This window comes from Mercenaria mercenaria, unplaced genomic scaffold (genome assembly GCF_021730395.1).
Source record: "Mercenaria mercenaria strain notata unplaced genomic scaffold, MADL_Memer_1 contig_889, whole genome shotgun sequence".
Taxonomy (NCBI): domain Eukaryota; kingdom Metazoa; phylum Mollusca; class Bivalvia; order Venerida; family Veneridae; genus Mercenaria; species Mercenaria mercenaria.
This window is the reverse complement of record NW_026463800.1, coordinates 13,581-39,442: the sequence shown is the minus strand read 5'-3', so window position 1 is coordinate 39,442 and position 25,862 is coordinate 13,581. Positions and strand designations below refer to the sequence as shown.

The 25,862-nt window shown below is 36.7% G+C and overlaps 1 protein-coding gene across 1 annotated transcript in view; it reads right to left on the bottom strand.

Annotated features, from left to right (window-relative positions):
- Nucleotides 1-25,862, bottom strand: part of LOC123557604 (DNA repair protein RAD50-like) — a gene marked incomplete at its 3' end in the record, with an annotated part of 49,730 nt that overhangs the window by 10,544 nt on the left and 13,324 nt on the right. Inside the window, 13 exon segments of the mRNA XM_053536275.1 lie at nucleotides 2,480-2,572; nucleotides 3,962-4,048; nucleotides 7,035-7,133; nucleotides 9,188-9,300; nucleotides 10,630-10,725; nucleotides 12,848-12,952; nucleotides 13,304-13,401; nucleotides 16,566-16,635; nucleotides 19,760-19,861; nucleotides 20,632-20,708; nucleotides 22,476-22,553; nucleotides 22,995-23,055; nucleotides 24,985-25,074. Coding sequence (XP_053392250.1) covers nucleotides 2,480-2,572; nucleotides 3,962-4,048; nucleotides 7,035-7,133; nucleotides 9,188-9,300; nucleotides 10,630-10,725; nucleotides 12,848-12,952; nucleotides 13,304-13,401; nucleotides 16,566-16,635; nucleotides 19,760-19,861; nucleotides 20,632-20,708; nucleotides 22,476-22,553; nucleotides 22,995-23,055; nucleotides 24,985-25,074 — 1,169 coding nt within the window.

Genomic DNA, 25,862 nt, shown 5'->3' with positions numbered 1-25,862 from the left:
ATTTGAAGGCTGTAGCTTGAGAAATGTAAAAGTAGGTCACTAGGTCAAAATCAAGGTCAAATTTTATTTCGGAATACCAAACTATGCATGTGGTCCAAATTTGAAGCCTGTACCTTCAAAAATGTGAAAGTAGGTCACTAGGTCAATGTAAAGGTCAAAGTTCATTTTGGTACACAAAACTATGCATGTGGTCCAAATTTGAAGACTATAGCTTCAGAAATGTAAAAGTAGGTCACTAGGTCAAAATCAAGGTCAAATTTTATTTCGGAATACAAAACTATGCATGTGGTCCAAATTTGAAGCCTGTACCTTAAAAATGTGAAAGTAGGTCACTAGGTCAATGTAAAGGTCAAAGTTCATTTCAGTACACAAAACTATGCAAGTGGTCCAAATTTGAAGGCTGTAGCTTGAGAAATGTAAAAGTAGGTCACTAGGTCAAAATCAAGGTTAAATTTTTTTCGGAATACAAAACTATGCATGTGGTCCAAATTTGAAGCCTGTACATTCAAAAATGTGAAATTAGGTCACTAGGTCAATGTGAAGGTCAAAGTTGTTTTCGGTACACAAAACTATGCATGTGGTCCAAATTGGAAGGCTGTAGCTTGAGAAATGTGAAAGTAGGTCACTAGGTCAAAATCAATGTCTAATTTCATTTTGAAACACGGAACTATGCATATGGTCCAGATTTGATGCCTGTACCTTCAAAAATGTGGAAGTAGGTCACTAGGTCAAAATCAAGGTCAAAGTTTTTTCCAGTGCACAAAACTATGCAAGTGGTCCAAATTTGAAGGCTGTAGCTACAGAAATGTGAAAGTAGGTCACTAGGTCAAAATCAAGGTCAACTCATGTCAAGGTTCATCTTGCCACTCAAAAATATACAAGTGGTCCAAATTTGAATGTTGTAGTTATTGACAAGAACATTTTAAAAACTTTTCCCTATATAAGTCTATATGAACCATGTGACACCCGGGGCGGGGCCATTTTTGACCCTAGGGGGATAATTTGAACAAACTTGGTAGAGAACCACTAGATGATGCTACATTACAAGTATAAAAGCCTTAGGCTTTGTGGTTTGGACAAGAAGATTTTCAAAGTTTTTCCTTATATATGTCTATGTAAACCATATGACACCCAGGGCGGGGCCATATTTGACCCTAGGGGTATAATTTGAACAATCTTAGTTGAAGACCACTAGATGATGTCACATACAAAATATCAAAGCCCTAGGCCCCGTGGTTTTGGACAAGAGGTTATTCAAAGTTTTTCCCTATATAAGTCTATATAAACCAAGTGACCCCCAGGGCGGGCCCATATTTGACCCCAGAGAAATAATTTGAATCATCTTGGTAGAGGACCACTAGATGATGCTTCAAACCAAATATCAAAGCCCTAGGCTCTGTGGTTTTGGACAAGAAGGTTTTCAAAGTTTTTCCCTATATAAATCTATGTTAAATATAGAAATAAACAAAGGGCCATAACTCACTCAAAATTTGCTGAACCAGTCTGATTTTCAGGGGGACACAACTAGGGTACCAATACATCATTCTGACAAAGTTTGGTCAAAATCCCCCCAGTAGTTTCTGAGGAGATGCGATAACGAGAAATTGTTAACGGACGGACGGACGGAATGACGGACCACGGACGCAGAGTGATTTTAATAGCCCACCATCTGATGATGGTGGGCTAAAAAATGAAATATTTTTTATTTAAACATGTAATTTAAAATAACATTATTTTTTTTATTTAATCTGACAAAGTAATGACATTAAACACGGAATTAGATCGACACACTTGTCTATCTAATTCAGAGACTTGTACCAGTTTATCCGGTGTCATCAGTACACGTGTACTAAGACGGGCAAAAATTTCCAAATTAGTAAATTCAGTGATATTCAAACGTTTAGGGAAGCAAGAAGACATAAAAATAACTTACAAATAAACTCATTGAAAGAAAGATTAACTTTTCTAGTTTACTTCAATAACTTAATAAATGTTGTGAGATGAGTATAAATATGAGAATATATCATTTAAAAAGACCATGTAAAGCTTAAAATCTGTCATTTCCTACAGAAATCAGTGGGACTCGGGATCAAAATTAGTTACTTATTTCAAACGCTTAGGGAAGCAAGAAGATCATATTTTATTTTATTAAAAATTATATTGAAAGAAAATGTAAATATTGCAGATTACTTCAATAACTTAATAAATATTGTCAGATAATGCTTTTGATGTCATTTGACGTGTTAAAGATTTTCCCCTTCTATATTTCAATAGGCGTAAATTGACCGATAATGGCTAATCGATACACTCGATAAGCTGTTTTCAAGGGAGACAATTTCGCCAATAAGCCAGCAAACTGGCTTAGATTTCTGGGTATGAAATATCTTGTAGCTTTAACTTACAGAATATAAGCCTCATTTTATTTTCACACTCATATAACAAGACATGAAAATGTTTAATATCCAATAATCTCACTTACATGCTCATTTTTCTCTCTGTTTCCATCTTTGACATTTTGTTTGTGATCTGATTCAGCTTAGCTGAACATTTCTTCACATCTTTATTCTGGTTACTACACAAACAGATAATACATGTATAACTTTAACTTCATTAAAACATATCATAAGAAGGAAAATTTGTGTTTCTATAATTTTTATGTTATGAAATACATGTACATCAATCAAACATGTGCGATGGGTTAATGCCCTTGCAGGTGACATTTGAAGTACAGACCTGACTCTTGCCCAGAAAAAACCTCATCATTCTCAACTTGGGGAGGGTCCTGGATAATTTTGGAACAAGAGGTTGGGTAAATGATATTGGATTGTTTTTTACATTTTTATGGATTAGAATAATTTGAACAATCTTGGCAGAGGGTCACATGAGAACCATTTGTGCGAGATTATTTTAAAATTGGGCCAGCAGTTTCTGACAAGAAGATTTTTTAATAAAGTTCCCAATATATACATATAGTAAAAGGTGACCACGCCCCTTTGATGAATCAGAATAATTTGAACAATCTTGGTAGAGGGTCATACAAGGACCATTTAATAAGTGAAATTATTTCAAAATCAGAAATGCACATGTCTCTCCCAGTGCATATTAGTAATAGACAAGAAGTGAATAGGGGACAGCAGCGAAAGTCAAAGAGACACTGATAGTTGGCTTAGTGACTGAAATGCAATAGGGATTACCTACTTAGCATGTTCAATCATCCAATGAAGTTTCAATGTGCTAGGTCAAGTGGTTCTCAAGTTATGGATTGGAAATGTTTTTTTCCATGTTCATGGTCCCTGTGGCCTTGACCTCTGAAAGAATGGCCCCAAGATCAATAGCGGTCATCTGCTAGGCATATCCAATCATCCTATTAGATTTCTACATTCTGGGTCAAGTGGCTCTCAAATGATGGATCAGACATGGCTTTCAATGTTCTGGCCCTGTGACCTGGACCTTTATTCGAGTGACCCCAAAAACAATAGGGGTCATTCATTTACTCTGTAAGTCCTATCACCCAATGAAGTTTGAAGATTCTGGGTTGATCGGGAACGGTTTTCCATGTTCTGGCCCTTGTGACCTTGACCTTTGATCAAGTGACCCCCAAAATCAATAGGAACATCTACTCTGCATGTTCAATCATCCTATGAAGATTCAACATTCTTGGTAAAGTGGTTCTCAAGTTATTGATCGGAAACTGTTTTCCATATTCAAGCCCCTGTGATCTTGATCTTTAACCGAGTGACCCCAAAAACAATATGGGTAATCTACATCATAAGCCCTATCACCCTATGAAATTTGAAGGTACTGGATCAAATGGTTCTCCAGTTATTGATCGGAAATAAAGTGTGACAGATAGATGGACTGACGGACAGACAGACCATGGTTTTGTCACTTTTCTATCAAAATTTATGACAGACAATGTTAATTCAACATTAAATTTTGAACAGTAAACTCAGTGAATTACCTGATATAATCTTCTAGTTTACCATGGATATTTTTGCTTGGCGCATTAACAAGAAGATGCTTGACTGTGACTTTATGTTTGTCTATCCTAGAAGGCAAAATATAATACACTATTATAAAACATTTTAACTTATTTAACTTATTACTGCAGTCAAATTAAATGAAACAACTTCATAAAATACATCCAGATTTGCTCAATGCTGAACAGGAGGGCCATTATGGCCCTAAACAGCTCACATGAGTTTCACAGCTGGATTGAACAACTCTGGTAGCATCAACTGAGGAACATTTGTGCAAATCAATCCAGAGGTTTCTGACAAGAAGATTCTCAAAGTTACCACTATAGCCATATAGAAAAAACTTGGCCCCTCCCCCTTGCAGCCATCTTTTTTAACATCGCAGAAAGATCTGAAGGCATCTTGTAGAAGTTCACCAAAGAAACATTTGTGTGAAATTATTTCAAAACCAAGAGGAGAAGACTTTTAAAATTTTCCACAAAGCCATATTCAGAAATCTAGCTCCAGTGCATGATAAACATGTTTTTTTTTAAACAAATTAATGTAACTTGAAGAAATCTGGTAGATGGTTATGTGGAAAGGACATTTCAGTAAAATTATTTTGAAATCGAGCCACTGGTCTGAGCAGAAGATTTTTTAAATATTCCAAAAAGCCATAAAGAGGCATCAGACACAAAATTCCATAAACAAATTTCAAAATTTTTCTATTTTTAGTAACAGTGACCTTGACCTAACAGTGGCCACAAAAACAATCTCTAATCTCTCTGTTTTATTGGGCTACCTATATATCATGTTCAATCACAATATTTCATTCCTAATTAGAGTTACTGAGCATGAGATCTTCATATAAGCCTGCTATACAATAAGACTGGTGACAATATATTAATCCCACCTAAAATTATAAACCAGAAACCATTTTTTTTTCATGATCTCTGTGTGGGGGTGGGGGTGAGGAATCTACTGTAACCTTAACTTGGCTCTTCTTATTAACAAAAACAAAAATAAAAACAGAAGACTGTTGCCCTCCAAAATTCTAAATTCAAGAAAGTACTATAGACAAAAGTAAAAACAACATCATCAGCTAAGATTTAGACTGTACATACAGCTCATGTGAACCTCAAATCTTATTTTTCATCAAAAAGTAAAGTCTGCTTTTTGACAGTTCTTTGTCATATTGGAAAGCAGAAAGAATATCTTTTATTGTTTTGTTGGGATTTAAGTGATACCCACACAACCACAGACCTTCAGAAAGCTGGCTGGTTTTTCACATGAAGACCCTATCAGGGTATGCACACACAGACGTCAGAGGCAAAAAGTTCAGTCAGTGACTTTAACCAGGCAGCTGTGGAGAATGCTTGAAATTTTAAATTTGAATAAACATGTTCATTTTATTTTGAAGAAGTTGAAAAGTACACGCCACAAACAATTGGACTATTGCATGCCAAACATCTCATTATATTTAACATTTGCATTAAGTTTCACTGGAATCCACTGAATTGTTTAAAAGTTGCAGCTGAGACACAGTGCCTCAGATGGACAGACAAACTAATACCCCCATCACACCAAGCTCGTTTTTAGTACGTTCTAAAAAATGTAGCCGAACGGGCTCAAACTGTGTGGCAACGGAACAAATGTAGTAGCGACGTTCTACAGTCTGTCTAAGAACTTTATGGACTGGCTCAGACGGGATTGAATGGGAATGGTGCTCCAGAACTTTGAGCCTATATATACTCCAAAATTTCTGCCGATCATTCCGTCCTGCAGTTAGACGGATTGACAACGTACTTAAAATGAGATGGACGTACAAAGAACTGAACCGCCGTACTTCGATCGTACTAGAGACGTGGTATGACGTAATGCCATCAGGGGGTCAATTTAAGTACGTGTGCACACCGACTGGATCCGTTTGTAGCTCGTTTAACACGTTCACAGAAAGACTTAACTTGACCGCATTACATCCTTAGTGCGTCGTTATTCCGTCTGAATACGATCAAAACAAAATACTAAGTTTGCAATACGTTTCAAAACAGTTCTAAGAGTTTACAATACGTTCTCAGTACGCTCCGCACGTTTTTAGTACGTTTATTCACAGTTCCTACAACGTTGATCGCGTCTGCAGTACAATTACACAAGTTAGGGTATAAATACATGCCGTTGTCGTACAGGTTCAAGATTTTGGCACAAGGTTTAGCCAAGATTATGCCTTTCGGTTTCTGACTCTGTCCTCCTTCATCCTCGGACTTGGAGACAGAGTCGTCAGAAGGTGCAGGGAATATATTACAACACTCATCCTCTCGACTTTCACGTTCAGGGGTTGACTCAGGAGACTGTATCGGCATTGGTCTTTTACTGCTTTAACACTTTACTCCCTGTCTCTGTTTGGCTTCACTTTTCTTTGGAATCATATTGATACTTGCCTATTGCTGTAAATTTTTTGTGTCTTGAGAGGTTGAAGAGACAAACGAGAATGAGAACTGGGCTAAACGTGATGGCTTTTAATAGCCGAACGGGCCAGAACGTGATTGCAATTTACGTTCTGAACATACTAGGGAGAGATGAGGACGTAACCAGAACGAGTTAAACTGTCTGGGAACGAGTTGGTCGAGTTAACAACTAGTTAGAATGTATTTCGACGTACTTGGAACGAAGTAGGACTAGTTACAAACTTCTTTAATCTGACTACAGACGGACTTGGACTGCATATAAACGGTGTTCACATGAGATGAACGGGCATTTTTTCCGAACTGAACTTACTATAAACGTACTTCAGACGGGATAAAGACGCAATGGACATATCGAGAACTGTTTAAGAACTAACTATGATCGCGTTATGGATATTTTCCGGCCATATTTCAAACGTTCTAGCCAGATCGCAGCCCGTTTTACAATATTTTAGGACGGGTTGGGACGTTTTGAGAACTAGTTTGGTGTGATGGGGGTTTTACAGACTAATTAACAGGGTGAAATGACAATAGGCCTCATTTTGAGAGCATAAAAGTTTAAAGTAAACAGCCACTGAGATAAATTTCCATTTTAAAGAAGCAGAAAATATCCTACAGTTTTCTGATGTTCTCTTCCTTTGAAGCTTTATCTTTCATTAGCAAGTCCAGTTCTGTTCGGGTGTTTGACTGTAAATAAAGTCTGTTCATCTCTGAACTGAAATAACAAAATTTTAAGTTCCGAAACCATCACAATTTACAGAAGGCAATGAATATTTGTCATATAATTGTTTTCAAATCCTTCTATGGCCTAATGAGTTAAACACAGGGTAAAATACAATCTAAAATGTATTAACATTTTTTTTTCCATTGTGACCTCGATACCGGAAGTGCCATCATATACTGGTTCAAGGTACATGTACAGTTGTTTTAAAATAATTATTTCAATATGCATTTTAAACATGTAGACAGAACACCAAAGTTGACCTACATGCCTTGACCTGAAATCTTTAGCTAGAAGCCCATATAATACAACTTCTATTAATCATAATGACACCTTTACAAATGCACACAGATTCCTTCCAATTAAAAATCTATACAACAACTAGGTTTCAGTTTTCTCTGCTGAGTTGCAGTATATTACTATTATATTAAACCACCTTTTCATGACAAACACTTTCAAAGACACTTTTCTCTGCAGTGTTGCAGTATAGTGGTTGCACTTTATCCCTTACAGAAGCAAGCCTCTGTGGCGTACATGCTGCGTATTTGCTGTGTATATGCCGCGAACACAGTAGTACCCCAGAGGAGTACATTTTACATACACCGCATGTAAGTAAACTTCATATACGTGGGAGGGACTTGTTCATTTTCTTTTGGTGTTTATACTTTGAATTTTTTTAGGTAAAAGTCTGAAGTACACTTCATGCAGGAAGGATTTGTACATTTTTCTTTTTTTTTTGGAAGCAAGAACTTGATTTCCGAGTAACTTTTATCTTAATAGCATAGAATAGTTGCGCTCGCCCCATTGGAAAAAATCAATCCAAAATTTGTTGGTGCGCTACTTTTTACGGACGTAAAAGTGTATTAATGCTTATATAATTCCAGTCCTAGATTGTTCTCAGATGGATTTTAATCAAAATAAATATATACTACGCACACATCGTCTATAATAAATCATAACACTTATATTCAGTTGCATTAAAGTTGTTTCCCCTTGATGCAGTTATGCCATTTTCTTCAAATATTTACCAAATTACATGCTACAAAAATTGATTTATTTCATTGAAAAGTGGATGAAGAAAAGCATACTAATTTATTTGATAACATCAATCTACATTATTTTGGTAAGGGCAAATACTTATTGATGCATGTCACTTATCTTTTTTCTGCTTTTTTCTGTCCAAATGATCAGCATTTGCATACAAAAGTTGGTGGGGTAAGGAATTTACATTATCACAGCAGTTTCGCCACAAGAGTACACAGCATGTATGCAGCAGGAGTACACAACATGTACGCCGCAGGACTCGGGCCAGGAGTACACAGCATGTACGCCGCAGGGGTAGTACACCGCAGGCTCATTTGCATGTGAAAAGTGTATGTGCCGCGTACATGATGCGTACTATTTCCCGCATACTAAATTCCTCCAGCGTACATCATGTGTACTATGTAGTCCACAGCATGTACGCAGCAAGAAGTACGCGGCAGAGCTCATTTGCATGTCAGAAGTGTACTACAAACGTACTATCGGTGTATGTGCGGTGTATATCCTGCGTACTATTTAAAGCCCTTGATTTCAGTACACATCATGTACGCATCATATACGCTGTATGTACACAGCAAGAGTACGCAGCAGGCCTTTTTCTTCTGTAAGGGATGTTGCGGACAAGATAAAGTCTCCTTAGGCCATTTCATATATACATGTATACATGTGTATTGAACCTTAACTGAAACCAAACCAATGCCAGTCTTTATCGGATAGGGCTTTCACATAATAATTATATGCCAAAGTTTTATCTGAATCTCTCGGCAAAAATGTGTTAACTGACCAACTTAAGACAAAAATTACTTTCTACACCTTTTAGATTGATTCATGTTTTCGATTCAGTTTCAGTTTATTATTAGGTTCTGTTTCAGCATATAATGTTAATTGACCAACTGATCATAATGCATTCTATCTTTTTTTTGTTGTTTCAGTTCCAGTTTAGTGTAAATGTGAAATGGCCTTACCATTGACCTTTATCTGATCCCTATATTCATCTATGATCTTACTTGCAGTCATTTATTTTCGCCTCCATCCTCAACTTTTCCTTTGACAATTTTAATATTTCTTGCTTACGTTCATCTGTGTTGACCGAGGACTCCTGGGTCTGAAGGTCATGCTCCTGCAAAAAACAAGCCACAATATGTGCTATAGACTCGGTAATTTTCAAATTTTATTTTGCAATTTGATTGGCAGTTAGCTTCATTCCCATTGATAAGAGTTTGTCATAGCTTATATTCTATTGAAGGTAAGGCCTACCCCGACCTACCCTAAAAATTTGACATGACCCAAAATATTTTTATGGCACTGGAAAAAAAAATTCAATATTTTCGCTATTTTTCGCTATCTTTTTATACTTTTTGCTTTGTGTTGCTCTTTCTTTATTGTAAAAGAAAAATAAAAAAAAAACAAATTTCCCACCTACCTCAGGGGTCTAGCTAGGTCCAATTTTTTGGGAGAAATCACTTCTCCCTCAAGCAGATTTAGGGAGAAGTGGGGAGACTTTAGGGAGAAGTGGGAAGACTTTTCCTACCGCAGTGATGTGGAGTGATTCGAAAGGTGGCTGTAATTTTCTTGTTTCTTGATTAAAAGTATTGATGTGACCATTCATTTTCTTAGTTAGATCATTTCCCATACAGTGGTTATTGTTTCGTTAAAAAAATTCTGAAAAAAAATCGTTTTCAAAATTCAAGCCGATTCTGTAAATGTAACCCGCCAAATTTTGGTTATATCTTGTATGAAGTGTTTATTATTAACACCGAGTCATTCACCGAGGAATGTCAGAATCTCACTCGAATGAAACTGAAAGTAAACTGTGTAATCTAGAAATACATATTCAAATAAATTCATCGATGGAAGTCAAATTAAACATTGTTAATACATTACATGTCGTTCTTTTATCATAGATAACAAATAATTGTGTACCAAATTCCAATTAATCGCATGGTTAATCAGTAGTTTCTTAAAAAAAAAACACTTTGCTTTTCGCACTCGAACATGTTGACAAAATTAAAAACGAAGTGTCAAAGACGCGACGCTAATTGGCTGAACACAATCAACGAGGTGTATCGGATAATTTGATTCGCTTTCACACTTCTCGGGAAAATCTCGCAAGTACCTGAAGTAGGAGGAGCTTAAATTATGCTACCGGCGTGTGTTTGTGTATTCGGCACTCATTATGACACCGTGCAAATTGTCAACAGTCCGGGTAGCACTAATTAGCGAGTGCGGAAATCCAAGAAAATCGGGCGACTTGCATTTCGCTTTGAGGTTAGATTTGAGCGAAGTTTGAAGTTCTAGAGCGCCTATTTCGCTCAAGTCGCCCACTCGCGAGAGCCCTGTACCTACCCTATTTTTTGGGGGCATGTTATGCATTAATGTCTATAGATGCTACAAACAAATGTACAATTTGACAGCCTATCACATACTGTTGTGTGATTTTTATACATACATGTCTTTTCAGTTCTCCCTTAATCTGATCCAGTCTGCCACCTGAAGCTGCACTCAGCTTTTTCTTGATCTCCTTAATCTTGTCTTGGTTGACTGTCTAAAAATAATATTATAAAATTCTGCATGTTGATCAACAGAAATAAGAACGTTCAAACCCTGTACTAAAGACCATCTGACTCCACAGATCATCACTTTCATTTCCAATTTCAGTGTAAATATGAGCTACAGCTATCACTAAATGTGATTAATACTGCCGAATACCACTCTGTCTGAGGAAAAAAAAATTTTGTCCCCCCACCCCCACCTCTCCCACAAAAAACAGCCAAAAAGCATCACAAATTTGAGAAGATGGGGGCATAGGTGCCCCCACCTCTGTCCATCCCTGAAAAATAAATCTATGCACATCTACACTTCATAATGATCAGGTGTACGAAGTTTCACTGATATCCCTTTGACAAGAGCTGTCTTAATGACAGCCCACTCAACTCTTTAAAGCCCTTCGGCCTAATATTAGCTTACATACAAAAAGCTTTAGAAAAATTATGTCGGCTTTAAAGGGGCATAATTTTGCTTAAATGTAAGCCAGAGTTATGAAACTTGTCATGTCAGGTCATTCCACAATGCAAAGATGTGTGGAGAATCTGAAAACATTTGGTCAAGTAATTCGTAAGAAACATAATTACATGCAAAACTTCACAAAATTTATATAAGCATTTTATTTATAAAAAAAAAAAAGAAAGCTAGAGTTATGTAACTTGCCAAATGAGGTCATCTCATGATGCATAAGACATCTGAATTTGAAATCATTTAGCTTTGTAATTTTTTAGAAACATACTTTAGCCTGAAGTTCCAAGTAAAAATGGGGCATAATTTAAACAAAATAAAAGCTAGAGTTATGTAACTTGTCCTGTGAGGTCATCTCATGATGCCAAATATACATGTGAACTTTGAAAGCATTACCTTATTATTTTCAGAGAAACCTGCTTATATGCAAAAGTTTTTTTGATGCAGACACCAAGAAAAGGGTGACAATAAAGCTTTAATATTTATATAAAATTCAAAAAGCATAACGTAAACTGTGGAAGTAGTTTTATCAACAAACATTTTACAGACAGGGAATGGTGCACATCTACACATCATGGTGATCATGCATATGAAATTTCATCAGAATACCTTTAGAATTTGCTCGACAAAATTTTTGCAGAGGGGGATGTGGATCCTGTGGCCCCCCACCTTTGCCCAGGAAAAACTAGAGCTATCACTGAAGGTAATGAATGTACCACCCCCGTACACACTGACACAGTAAATTGCAATTACAAGATTGCATAATTATGTGGACTGTATCTATATAGTAAATAACAAAGAACGAAGTCCTATAACTCTGCAGAATATTTTTCTGAAAGAACCTAACATCCAACATGCACAAGTAAGGTTGGTACTGATCACTTGTGTAAAGTTTCATTAAACTGATGCAATGGTTTGGGAGATTAGGCGTGCACAAGATTGCATATGCAATCTATGTATATAGCATAGTAACAAAAACCAAAGTCCCATAACTCTGGAGAATATCTATCTAAAATAATGTAACATGCACCATGCACAACTAGGGTTGGTACTGATCACTTGTGTGAAGTTTCATTAAATTGTGTGCAAGGGTTCGGGAGATCAGGCGTGCACAAGACTGCATATGCAGGCTCTATGTATATAGTACAGTAATAAAAACAAAGTCCCATAACTGTGCAGAATGTTTTTTCTGAAAGAACCTAACACGCCCCATGCACAACTAGGGTCACTATTGATCACTTGTGTAAAGTTTCATTAAATTGTTTGCATGGGTTCAGGAGATTAGGCACGCACAAGATTGCATATACAGACTCTATGTATATAGTATAGTAACAAAAAACAAAGTCCCGTAACTCTGCAAATTTTTTTTCTAAAAGAAATTAACATGCACCATGCACAACTACTATTGTTACTGATCACTGCGTGAAGTTTCATTAAATTGTGTCAAGGGGATGAGGAGAGTTGGTGCGCACAAGATCTGTCTACAGACAGACAGACGGACAGACAACCTGAAACCAGTATACCCCCCTTATAACTTTGTTGTGTGGGGGGTACAAAAACTTTGTGAAAGGTGGACAGACAGACAGACATACAAAGACAAAAGCAATATAATTCCCAACATGACGGGAAACATAATTATGACCATAAATGATTACCACCATGTCCCTCTTATTTTTCTCATTCTGTTCCAGCTTTGTCTTGGTATCTCTCAAGTCATCAATCTTCTGCTGTAGCACATTCTCCTCCTCTTCAAATTCAGTCTGTTTAAAACAATGGCCAAATACAATGTACTATGAAGTAATAGAACTAAAAAAATAAAATAAAGTGCCAATATTATTCAAATAATACAGATTAGTCAACTTCAACTATAAAGAAATGAGGGTAAGAAATGTCAAGATTTCAGGAATGGGCTGGTACCTAGATAGAACCACAACCTTCTGAAAGCTACCACCATAATTTCCTAATATGAAAGAATTCTACATCGTATCTGGGTTTCCAAACCCACAGCAGTAAGGGGCAAGTGATTCAGTCACCGGCCTTAACCAGTTGACCATGGAGCCCCCTGCAGATGGTGCTTTGCATGAAATAAATAAGACAACTTGGTATGATACCCTTTTCAGTCTGGTCTCCTCCATCATAGACTCCCGTTTATCCTGAATTCTCTTCAAGAATAGTTTGTTCTTCTCATCAGTTATGGCCCCTGTTAAACCTGAAAATGAGACAAGAGGGCCATGATGGCCCTAGATCGCTCATCTGAGTTGCACTGCTTGCCTGAACAGTTTTGGCAGATGGCTAAAATGTCTGTGGACTATTTTAAAATAGTGCCAGTGTTTAAAAACTATACTTTTATTAAAGTTTCTACTAAATAACAAAGGGCAGGTAGTATATGTGTGTGTGTGGGGGGGGGGGGGGAGGGTTGTATGGGGTGGGGTGAGAGGTAAGGGGAATTATGACATAGGACAATTTCAACAAGAAGACTTTTAAAGTTTCAACAACATACATACAGGGAGAAGTGAGTGTACCACACCCCTAGGCGGCCATGTTTTTTGACAAAACAGAATAAATTGTAAAATCTTCATAAATGGTCACCAAAGAAACATTTGTGTCAACTTATTTCAAAATCAGGCCAGAAGTTTCTGACAATGAGATATTTTAAGTTTCTGCTATAAAAATATGGGGAAAAGTGACCACGCCCCCTAGCTGCCATGCTTATAGATGAATCAGGATAAATTGAACAATCTTTATGCATTTTAAAATTGGGTCTGCTTTTTCTGACAAGAAATTCTTTAAAGTAACAATCTTGGCAGAAGTTCAAAAAAGGACTATTTGTGTGTTTCCACTTTATACATATAAAAAAATGTATACAGAGAAAAATGACCATGTCCTCTGGTGACAAAGTTTTTTCACCATTCGAAATAATCTGAGAACTCTTGGTAGACGGTCACAAAAGGACCATTTAATATGTGAAATTATTTTAAATGAGGCCAACAGTTTCACACAAGATTTTTTTTAAAGTTTACACTATACACATAAACTATAGGGAAAAGTGACCACAAACCATTAGAACAACTCTGGAAGAAGACCATCCAAGGAACATCCAGGCCAAATTTGATCACACTTTTTTTTCAGAGGCGATGTTGTTTGAAGAAAAGTGTGGATGGACAGACATAAGATGAGCGATTATAATAGCTCACCCCAAGCACTTTGTGCTCAAGTGAGCTAAAAACTCATGAAACAAAAGAACCTTGATACCCTTATGTAAAAGAGACCATTAAAAGCACTATGAAATTGTTATATTTCATGGGAACTCCACAATATTACATCACAAAGCATATATTTTTCCTATCTTATTACTAAATCAGAAAATTCATGTTCCCACAAAATAGCTGTTTTGACTGAATCAATGAAATTTTAAGTATATAAGTAAAATAATTTCATAGTAATTGAGTTGTATATTGAATGTAGAAAAAATCTGAACTTTTTAAATCAAATTGTGTTTCATTCTTGATTTTTCAAAAATTAATAAAATGTAGGTGTTCTTATCACAAAAACATATGTCTCCCCCCCCCTCCCCCCACCACCCCCATGTATTTTGTGCAGCAAAGAAGAACATGTCAGCGATATGCACAACTAGGGTTGGTACTGATCACTCCTGTTAAGTTTCTTTGAAATCCAGCCAGCAATTTGACATGTGAAAGCAGGACAGGAGTTTTCTATTCTTAGCTCTGGTGGCCATTTTGTGCAGCGAAGCGGAACATGCCAGTGATATGCACAACTAGGCTTGGTATTGATCACTCCTGTGAAATTTCATTGAAATCTGTCCAGCAGTTTAACCTGTGAAAGCCGGACAAGATTTTTCTATTTTTAGCTCTGGTGGCCATTTTGTGCAGCGAAGTGGAATGTGCTGGCGAAATGCAAAACTAGGGTTGGTACTGATCACTCCTGTGAAGTTTCATCAAAATTCTGCCAGCAGTTTGACCTGTGAAAGCCAGACAAGATTTTTCTATTTTTAGCTCTGGTGGCTATTTTGTGCAGCGAAGCAGAATGTGCCAGCGATATGCACAACTAGGGTAGGTACTGATTACTCCTGTCAAGTTTTGTTGAAATCCAGCCAGCAGTTTGACCCGTGAAAGTCAGACAAGCTTAATGCGACAGACAGACAAACGGACTGACGATGAATGCAAAAACAATATGTCTCCCCCATAAAAAGTAATTACAACACTATATGAGCTATCCAGTTGATAAAATCAGGAACTGTAGAGAACATAGACATTGCTGATAAAAATGTTATTGCTTCATGAAATTAGGCATTGTAGAGAACAAAATCATTGCTGATGAAAATGTTATTGCTTCGTGAAATAAGGAAATGTACAGAACGTAGACACTGCTGACAGAAATTTTATTTTGGAGAACATAGACATTGCTGATAAAAGTGTTACTGTTTCATGAAATTAGGAATTGTACAGAACATAGAAACTGCTGATAAATGTTATTGCTTCATGAAATCAGGATTGTAGAGAACATATAAATTGCTGATAAAAATGTTATTGCTTCATGAAATCAGGACTGTAGAGAATATAGACACTGCTGATGAAAGTGTTATTGTTTCATGAAATTAGGAATTGTAGAGAACATAGAAATTGCTGATAAAAATGTTATTGCTTCATGAAATCAGGATTGTAGAGAACATAAACACTGCTGATAAAAATGTTACTGCTTCATGAAATTAGGAATTGTCGATAATAATATAGACATTGCTGATAAAAAATTATTGTTGGAAACATAGACTTTGCTGATAAAACGTTATTTCTTCATGAAATCAGGAATACAAGTGAACACTGACATTGCTGATAAAAATGTTATTGCTTCATGAATTAAGTCAGGATTTGTAAAGAAAATAAACATTGCTGATAAAAAATTTATTGCTTTGTGAAATCAGGAACTGTAGAGAACATAGACATTGCTGATAAAAATGTTATTGCTGCATGAAATCAGGTTTGTAGAGAACAAAGTCATTGCTGATAAAAATGTTCTTGCTTCATGAAATTATGATTTGTAGAGAACACAGACATAGCTCAAAAAAAGTTATTGCTTCATGAAAATAGGATTTGTAGAGAACACAGAAATTGCTGAAAAAATGTTATTGCTTCATGAAATCAGGAATTGTGAAAAAACATAGAAATTGCTGATAAAAATTGTTATTGCTTCATGAAATTATGAATAGTAGAGAACATATGCATTGCTGATGAAAATGGTATTGTTTCATGAAGTCATTGCTGATGAAAACATTATTGCTTCATGAAATCAGGAAATGTGGAGAACACAGTTATTGCTGATGAAAATGTTACTGCTTATTGAAATTTTTAAATTTACCTTCAAAACTATATTCATCTGCATACTGTTTAATCTTTTGATCTCTCTTTACTACATTTTCTTGATGGTGCTGAAAAGTGTCAAACAAATTTAAACTAGAAATTGCTTTTGTCAAAAAGCGCATGTCTCCCCCAATGCAAAGTCATATAGGCAAGAAGTCAATAGGGGTCAGGAGCGAAAGTCAAAGAGACACTGATGGTTGACTGCAATAGGGATCATCTACTTGGCATGTCCAGTCATCCCGCTAAGCTTCAACACTCTTGGCCTAGTGGTTCTCAAGTCACTGTTCAGGCTTCTGTGACCTTGACCTTTGATCAAGTGACCCCAAAATAAATAGGGGTCATCTACTCTGCATTTCCAATCATCCTATTAAGTTTCAACATTCTAGGTCAAGTGGTTCTCAAGTTATTTTCTGGAAAGGATTTTACATGACCAGGCCCCTGTGACCTTGACCTTTAATAGACTGCCCCAAAAATCAATAGGGGTCATCTACTCTGCATGTTCAATCATTCTATGAAGTTTCAACATTCTGGGTCAAGTGGTTCTCAAGTTATTGATCGGAAATTGTTTTCCATGTTCAGGCCCCTGTGACCTTGACCTTTAATGGAGTGAACCCAAAAACAAATAGGGGTCATTTACTCAGCAGGAACAATGATCCTATGAAGTTTCAACATTCTGGGTCGAGAGGTTCTTAAGTTATTGATTGGAAACGGTTTTCGATGCTCAGGCCCCTGTGACCTTGACCTTTAACAGAGTGACCCCAAAATCGATAGGGGTCATCTACTCTGCATTACCAATCATCCTATTAAGTTTCAACATTCTGGGTCAAGTGGTTCTCAATTTACAGTACGCTTTGTACTTACCTTCTGCTTTCATCACCCAGCTGTAAGACGATGACCAGTTTGGATTATATACACACTTGCCCATGATGCAAGTTTATTCAAGAAAGTTTTTTAAGTATTTATAAACCGCGATGCAAAATCTGTGATGATTCGATATCATTAATGAAGGGCCAATTTGTTTGAGGCACAGTGGCTAATAAATGGCGTACACTGATATTTACCTTGAACAGATGTACCTGCACATCAAAACTACAACACCATCAATATCCCATACTGCCGATAATTTCACTTGAAAACTGCTTCAGCTTGGCTAAATATTTCATTTAAGACCAATAAATACACTTTTTCAGCCTTATAGTTTCAGTGCTCTCAAAGGATCCCTTCCTCAAAATATATTATGTCATAACTAGAGCTATCACTAAAGGTGATGAATGTACCCCCCGCATGCACTGACACAGTACATTGCAATTTGACGCACACAAGATTGCATAATTATGTGGACTGTATGTATATAGACTGTATGTATACAGTATAGTAACAAAAAACAAAGTCCCATAACTATGCAGAATATTTATTTAAAAGAATGTAACATGCACCATGCACAACTAGGGTTGGTACTGATCACTTGTGTGAAGTTTCATTAAATTGTGTGTAAGGGTTTGGTAGATTAGGCACGCACAAGATTGCATATGCAGACTGTATGTACATAGTATGTTAACAAGAAACAAAGTCCCATAACTCTGCAATTTTTGTCGCTGAAAGAACCTAACACCCATGCACAACTACTGTTGTTACGGATCACTTGTGTGAAGTTTCATTAAATTGTGTCAAGGGGATGAGGAGAGATGGTGCGCACAAGATTGTGTCTATGTATATAGTACAGTAACAAAAAAAACAAAGTCCCATAACTCTGCAATTTTTTTTTCTAAAAAAACCTAACATGTCCCATGCACAACTACTGTTGGTACTAATCACTTGTGTGAAGTTTCATTAAATTGTGTCAAGGGGATGAGGAGAGATGGTGCGCACAAGATTGTGTCTATGTATATAGTATAGTAACAAAAAAAAAAAGTCCCATAACTCTGCAAATTTTTTTTCTAAAAGAACCTAACATGTCCCATGCACAACTACTGTTGGTACTGATCACTTGTGTGAAGTTTCATTAAATTGTGTCAAGGGGATAAGGAGAGATGGTGCGCACAAGATTGCGTCTACGGACAGACGGACAGACAGACAGACAACCTGAAACCAGTATACCCCCCCTTACAACTTTGTTGTCGGGGGGTACAAAAATTACCGATGAACTCATTTGACCTTAACTTTCTTGCATTATTCACCGTTAAGCCTATCTCGGAAAAACAGGCTGCCAGCAACGTACGCCAGGTATGCGCACATACCCGACTACCAAATCAGAAGCTCAGCCCCTTGCCGATCGCTTGACTGGTGTACTCTGTTCATATGTCACTTTTGCAACAAATATTCCCATCATTCAAGAATTATGTCTTCGGATTTTATCAATGTTACTGTTCTTAAAATAGAACGATCTTAAAACAGAACGAAATACTAAAACTTGAAGGATACGAGGCAATCTGCAGGTGTGGCTAATCAATTTAGGGCCATTTTAAAGAAATTTAGGGTGGAAGATTGACAGTTAGGGATTTTAAATAGAACGAAGTACTAACACTTAAAGGATATGAGGCAATCTGTGGGCGCAGCTACTCAATTTAGAGCCATTTTAAAGAAATTTAGGGCCGAAGATTGGCAGTTAGGGATTTTTAGGGCTTTTAATGCAAATAAGGAACTTTTCAGGACAACATCCAGAATTCCAGGCCTTTTCAAGGCTGTGCGAACCATGGATAAAGATCCTTCCAGCGTTTCATGAGAAAAAGGCGTTTAAAGGTATTTCTAATTTTAGCTCTAGTGGCCCAAAAAAGAGGACAAGTGCCCCCATTTGACCAAATTTGGGACTGGACCTAATAATGATGCTACAGACCAAGTTCAATGAAGATCCTTCAAGCGGTTCATGAGAAGAAATTTTTAAAGGTATTTATATTTTTAGCTCTGGTGGCCCCTAAATGGGCCAAGGTAAACCATTTGAACAAACTAGATAAGAGGTCCATGCCAGGATGCTACTGACCAAGCTTGGTGTAATTCTGACCAGTAATTTCAGAGGAGAAGATGTTTAAGTAAAAAATGTTGACGCATGATGATGGATGCAGGATGCCGGGGTATCCACATATACTAATAGCTCACCCTGAACAAAGTTCAGGTGAGCTAAAATAAGACTTGTCCTTCTCTTGTAAGTATTAACGGTGATGAACAAAAAACTTACATTAAAACATATTATATTACCTCTGCCTCTAGCTCTAGTTTTCCAAGTTCTACCAATATAGCCGATTTCCCTTCATCTACATCCTCTTTTTGTGTGCTCAAACATGACTGCTTCTCTTCAAACTAACAAGAAATTAAAGTTAAATATTCAATTTTTTTATACATTTTTAAAGAAACTGGAAATTTCTACATGACAGGTACATTATGCATGCTTAAATTTAAAAGCTTTTAAAGTTTCCATTTTGACAATAAGTTCATAAATTTACTGCATTCAAATATATGTACATGTATATGTAAACATTACAAATAATTCTTAATTGTGTCTTAAAATCAGCTTGAAATGTGCAGGTCCCTTCGATCATGGGCAAACATCTTAAGAACAAGCACAAGGCCCTATAAATTTAGTTTGCCATAATTATTATACCATATGTTTATTTACAACTTTGAGACGTTTCATTAAAATCTGTATTGCAGAAAAAAATGTTATCAAAACTGTGGTTTCCCATAGACTCCCATTATGAAAACTTGTGTGATGTCCAAGTTAAAGTAAAACATTAAGCACAAGATGCTATCATTTTTATCTGTCAAATTTTCTCAGTATATTCTGAAGTTTTGAAAAATCAGGGTAAAATCAAATTCAAATTCATTGTAGAAAAAAAACTACCTTAAGACAAGCTGAAATCTGAGTAAAAAGTGACCTTGTGAAGGTCGCTGATTGGCTGCTTAAAGCAAGTGCCTGCTTAATACAGGTGACTGGTAAGCCAGGTACAACTGTATAAATTAAACTAGCAGTTAATGACCACAGTTTTGCTGTCCTGAGCATGGTCTTTATCAATAGTCTAAAATGTACTTATTTGACTGACTTCCACACAAGGAGGAAAATTCAGAATTACCTCCTGCAGTTTTCTCTTTGTCTCCGTAAGTTTTTTTTCAAAGTCTGACAACATCTTCTTCAACTTTTCATCAGGCCCTGTAAAATAACAAGACATTTAAGAATAAATGTTAATCATACATACGCAATAAGGTATTATGATCAACTTATTTTTTTTCTATAAAACAGGGAAAAATAAAGTTTAGGCCATCATACATATCAACATTTTAAATATCCTACTTCCACCTCAGACTATGCTCTACATGTATAACTTATATCTGGATCTTGCAAAACTAAAGGAAGCTTTTTTAGAAAAGTGCTTGTCTCCCCCAAAGCATAGTAGTAATAGGCAAGAAGTCAATAGGGGACAGGAGTGAAAATCAGAGAGACACTGATGTTTGGTTTAGTGACCGAAATGCAATAGGGATCATTTACTTGGCATGTCCAATCATCTCATTAAGTTTCAATGTTCTTGGTCAAGTTGTTCTCAAGTTATGGACTGGAAACAGTTTTCGAAGTTTCTGGCCCCTGTGACCTTGACCTTTGATTGATTGACCCAAAAATTAATAGGGGTCATCTACTCTATGTCAAATCGTCCTATGAAGTTGATTCTCAAGTTATTGACTGGAAATGGTTTCCCATGTTCAAGCCCCTGTGACCTTAACCTTTGATTGAGTGACCCAAAAATCTATGGAGGTCATTTACTCTGCATGTCCAATCATCCTATGAAGTTTAAACAATCTGGGTCAAGTGGTTCTCAAGTTATTGACTGGAAATGGTTTCCCATGTTCAGGCCCCTGTGACCTTAACCTTTGATTGAGTGACCCAAAAATCTATGGAGGTCATTTACTCTGCATGTCCAATCATCCTATGAAGTTTAAACAATCTGGGTCAAGTGGTTCTCAAGTTATTGACTGGAAATGGTTTCCCATGTTCAGGCCCCTGTGACCTTAACCTTTGATGGAATGAGCCCAAAATTAATAAGGGTTATCTACTCCATAAACCCTATCACCCTATGAAGTTTAAAGGTTCTAGGTCAGAACACCAGGTGCACAACTTCACAAGCTATAAAAAATTCTCTGTTTCATGACTAAGTCACATACTTCTTGAGATAGGCGTCTCTGGGATGACTGACTTTAAATTCCAAAGAAAACCCTATGTGCACAACTTCATATGCTATGCAATATTACAAGAAAAATGACATAAAATCTTTGAATTCTGAGTACAATCTTGACCTCTATAATCTTGTTATGGGGAACATATGCCAAGTAAAATAAAAATCCCTTGATGGATGCCAGAGTTACTGACTGGACATGAAATAGACTCTGCTAACATTTGACCTCCATGTGTGACCTTGACCTTTGAGCTATGGGTCTGGGTGTTGTGTGTAACAATCTTCTGATTGTAGGAAACATCTGAACCAAGTTTGGCAATCAAAATCTTGACAAGAATGTGATTGAGTGACTGAATGATGGACTGACAGCAAACCAACAGACCAAAGAAAATGATTTTCAACCTGTCTTCAGAGTAGGATACTAAAAAAGTCCAAAAATATGCGCAAGTTCACTTCATGTTGGTGATACACCAAGTTTCATTTCAATTAGATGGAAACTGCATTAGGAATTGAGATACAGTGTTCTGATGTAGTTGTAATATTCAGTTAAAAAAGGGACATGAAAGTCCAATGTGTATGCACATGTCCATCTCATGCCAAAATTTCATTTCATCTGGATAGAAAGTGTAGTATTTGAGAACACAAGGAAGTGTGACTGACTGGCGGATGGACAGACTAACGGACAGTTTAAGCACAGTATACGCCTCCTGGGTCTTAGGCATCAGGGTCATAAAGATCCATAAAAATTGTACCTTGGACTATTTTTTCTATCTGTTCCTGAAGTTCCGCAGCATGCTTCTGAATCAGTTTCTTATCACTGCCATACTGGTCTGAAATATACATAAAACAGTCTTAATAACGCAACCTTGCCATAGGTCAAGTTCAAAACTGAGCTCAGAATCAATCAAATTCTGGAGTTTTGAAACTGGTTTACAAACAAAGTTTCATTTTCTCAGAGCCACAGCACTACAGTAAACACTACGCCCAGTTCTACCTACAAAGTCACATTCACTAAAACACTTATAAATAGAAAATACCATCCAAAAAAAGCTGTTGTCTATTTTTACCAACTTGACCACTGTAATGTAATTAGCCTCATTAAGAGAACAGCAGCCTCTTTAGAACAAAGAAATTATACTCATCCAAGCAGTGCTGCTTGGCAGCATTTCCAATGTGCTTTGAATATATATTATCAGCAGGACTATTACTGTTGAATAATTCACAAGGATTAAATGCAAGTGACCAACTGATGTCATACTGAACACACTTACCGATTTTGTTTTGAATGTCACAGACTTCAGCTGACTGTTTATCCATTTTGTTCAACTTTTCCTGAAAAAAAAGAAGAAAATAAATTCACCATAAACAAGCTTAAATAACATTGCTGTATTTGTTACTGCAAACAAAGTTTTCCTTTTGAAAGAACTTTATCTGTCCCGACTATTTATTCAATGTTTCATAACAATAATTATAGCATTCATTGTTTACTATTTATTTTTCCTATAGAAAACAAAGCTATAGTATCCTATATCTTTGCAAATCTTAGAAGCTTTCTTCACTTTAAATAAGCTTTAAATTCTCCAAAATCTTGTTTTTTGTTTTTGTTGGGTTTAATGTCGCACCAGGGGCCTCCGTGGCCGAGTGGTTAGAGTTGTTGACTTCAAACCATTTGCCCATCGATGTGGGTTCGAAACCTCATTTGGGGCGTAGAATTCTTCACGTGAGGAAGCCATCCAGCTGGCTTATGGAAGGTCGGTGGTTCTACCCAGGTGCCCACTCGTGATGAAATATGCACGGAGGGGCACCTGGGGTCTTCCTCCACCATTAAAGCTGGAAAGTCGCCATATGACCTAAAATTGCGTCGGTGCAACAATAAACCCAACAAAATAAATAAATTAATGTCGCACCAACACAAGTATACATCATATGGTGACTTTCCAGTTTTGATGGTGGAGGAAGACCCCAGGGGGCCCCTCCATGCATTATTTCATCATGAGCGGGCACCTGGGTAGAACCACCGACGTTCCGTAAGCCAGCTGGATAGCTTCCTCACATGAAGAATTCAATGCCCCGAGTGAGGCTCAAACCCACATCGGTGAAGGGTAAGTGATTTGAAGTCAGCGACCTCAACCACTCTGCCATGGGGGCCCCCTGTAAAGCATTATGTGACAACTCTAGAAAAACTGAAATTTGTTGTTTGTTCTGCAGAGGTTAATGCTGTGTAGAGATAAATTTAAAGTCATGGTCTATTTGCATAGAAAATATCTGTCTTTGTTTTGAGGTATTTGCTCCATACAGGGGACCTCAACTGTTAACAGGTTATACTGTATACACAATAGCGACAATCACTGACATGTTTCCAATATATTTCCTTGCAGGACTGGGGTCTTCTCAGCTTTCTCCATTGCAGCTTTTCAAGTTGCCATTGTTCGGTACTATCTTGTGTTTTGGTGTCTGGTATCATGAATGGGGTTCATGTATACTGTAGTTAATGTTGGTAAATGTTGGTACCTCCACCACTTCTATATAATGTCAGGACATCTATAGCTGATTTCTACTTAGGTAACTTTTACTTATGGGAATGGTGATACAGACTGTCCTATTTCGATGTCCACAGTAGAAAGTTGTTCTACAAACATGCAGCAACTTCGGCCAAAGTCTTGTCAGTTATTAAAGGTATTGCTGACTGGTCAGTTTTTCTCCCCACTTTTCCCAGGGTCTTGACAAAAAACTTGGATTATTTTCTGTTATCAATAATGCATCACATAGTTTGTTTAACAGTACATAACTGTATAAAGTTAATAGATTTGTTTAATCATGTACGCTCATTGTTCTAGCAACAGTTTTAGTCCAAGACGGCAATTTAAATATACATATCATAGGATGGGGTGTATAGCTGATTGCATGACTAGCAGGTGTCCAACTTGCTGCTCACAAACTCATTGTGATAACTTTAATGTCTGTGCATTATCACATAAATGTGTGATAGTACATTACAAACAATAAGCAATCATGACATCCAAAGAGTAAGTTCACTCTACCATATTTAAGATGTGAGAAATGTTGTTAATCTTTTAGTTCTATTACTATAGTGCTCTCCAGCTGAAAAACATATTAAGTATGTAGGCATTAGGTCTAGCTATTTGCTCTTCTGCAACAATTTGTAAAAGCATATTTGTACAAACTCTAAAAGAAATATTATTATGTTTTAATTTATTTAACCTTAGCAATGCAGTCATAGATTTAGTTATTTAATCTTACCTCTTTAGGTTTAAGCTGCTTTTTCACTTTGTTCACAGAATCTATAGAAGCTTCCAGTTTTGCCTCTTGCTCTGTTAAATCACACTGAAGCTACAAGATAATAAGCCTCCAATGTCTGTCCTTGTGCGACTTTGAAGTAAAGGTATACATGAACAAGAGCTGTCATAGGAGACAGCGCGCTCAACTATTTTGATGCTTGATAGTGAACTGGGCACATCTGAGGAAGCTGAAGCTGTCAGTAGTGTTTAATGACTCCAATAAGAATAAAGGTATTGGACAATAGCTCAAGTCTGCGTCAAAATATTAAGTAATAAGAGAGATAAAGAATATTAAATAAGTATAATTCTAAGCAAAAAGGGGGATAATTCAAGAAATATTGGTGTTAGAGTGATTTTTGCACCTTGTGTCATATGATGTGGGTGATGATGTGGAATAACAACTTCAAGTTTGAATCAAATCTATTAAGGACGTATGCTAGAATTTGGTGCGAAAATTTTCCCAATAACAGAATTTCTTCAAACTTTGGATATTGAAGGACAATCATCTAAGAAACAAAAAAATGCAATAAAAATCATAGGTCACCGGATTCGAAAAAGAGTTATCTGCCCTTGAAAACGGCATTTCCCCCAAAAATGACGTTTTCAAGGGCAGATAACTCTTTTTCGAATCCGGTGACCTATGATTTTTATTGCATTTTTCTGTTTCTTAGATGATTGTCCTTCAATATCCAAAGTTTAAAGAAATTCTGTTATTGGGAAAATTTTCGCCCATCTCATATACAGGGAATTCTAGCGTACGCCTTTAAGTAATAAATGTGATATAGTGAAAATGCATCAAAATTAACATGAAAGTCTAAGTAAAAGGGGGCATAATTCTTG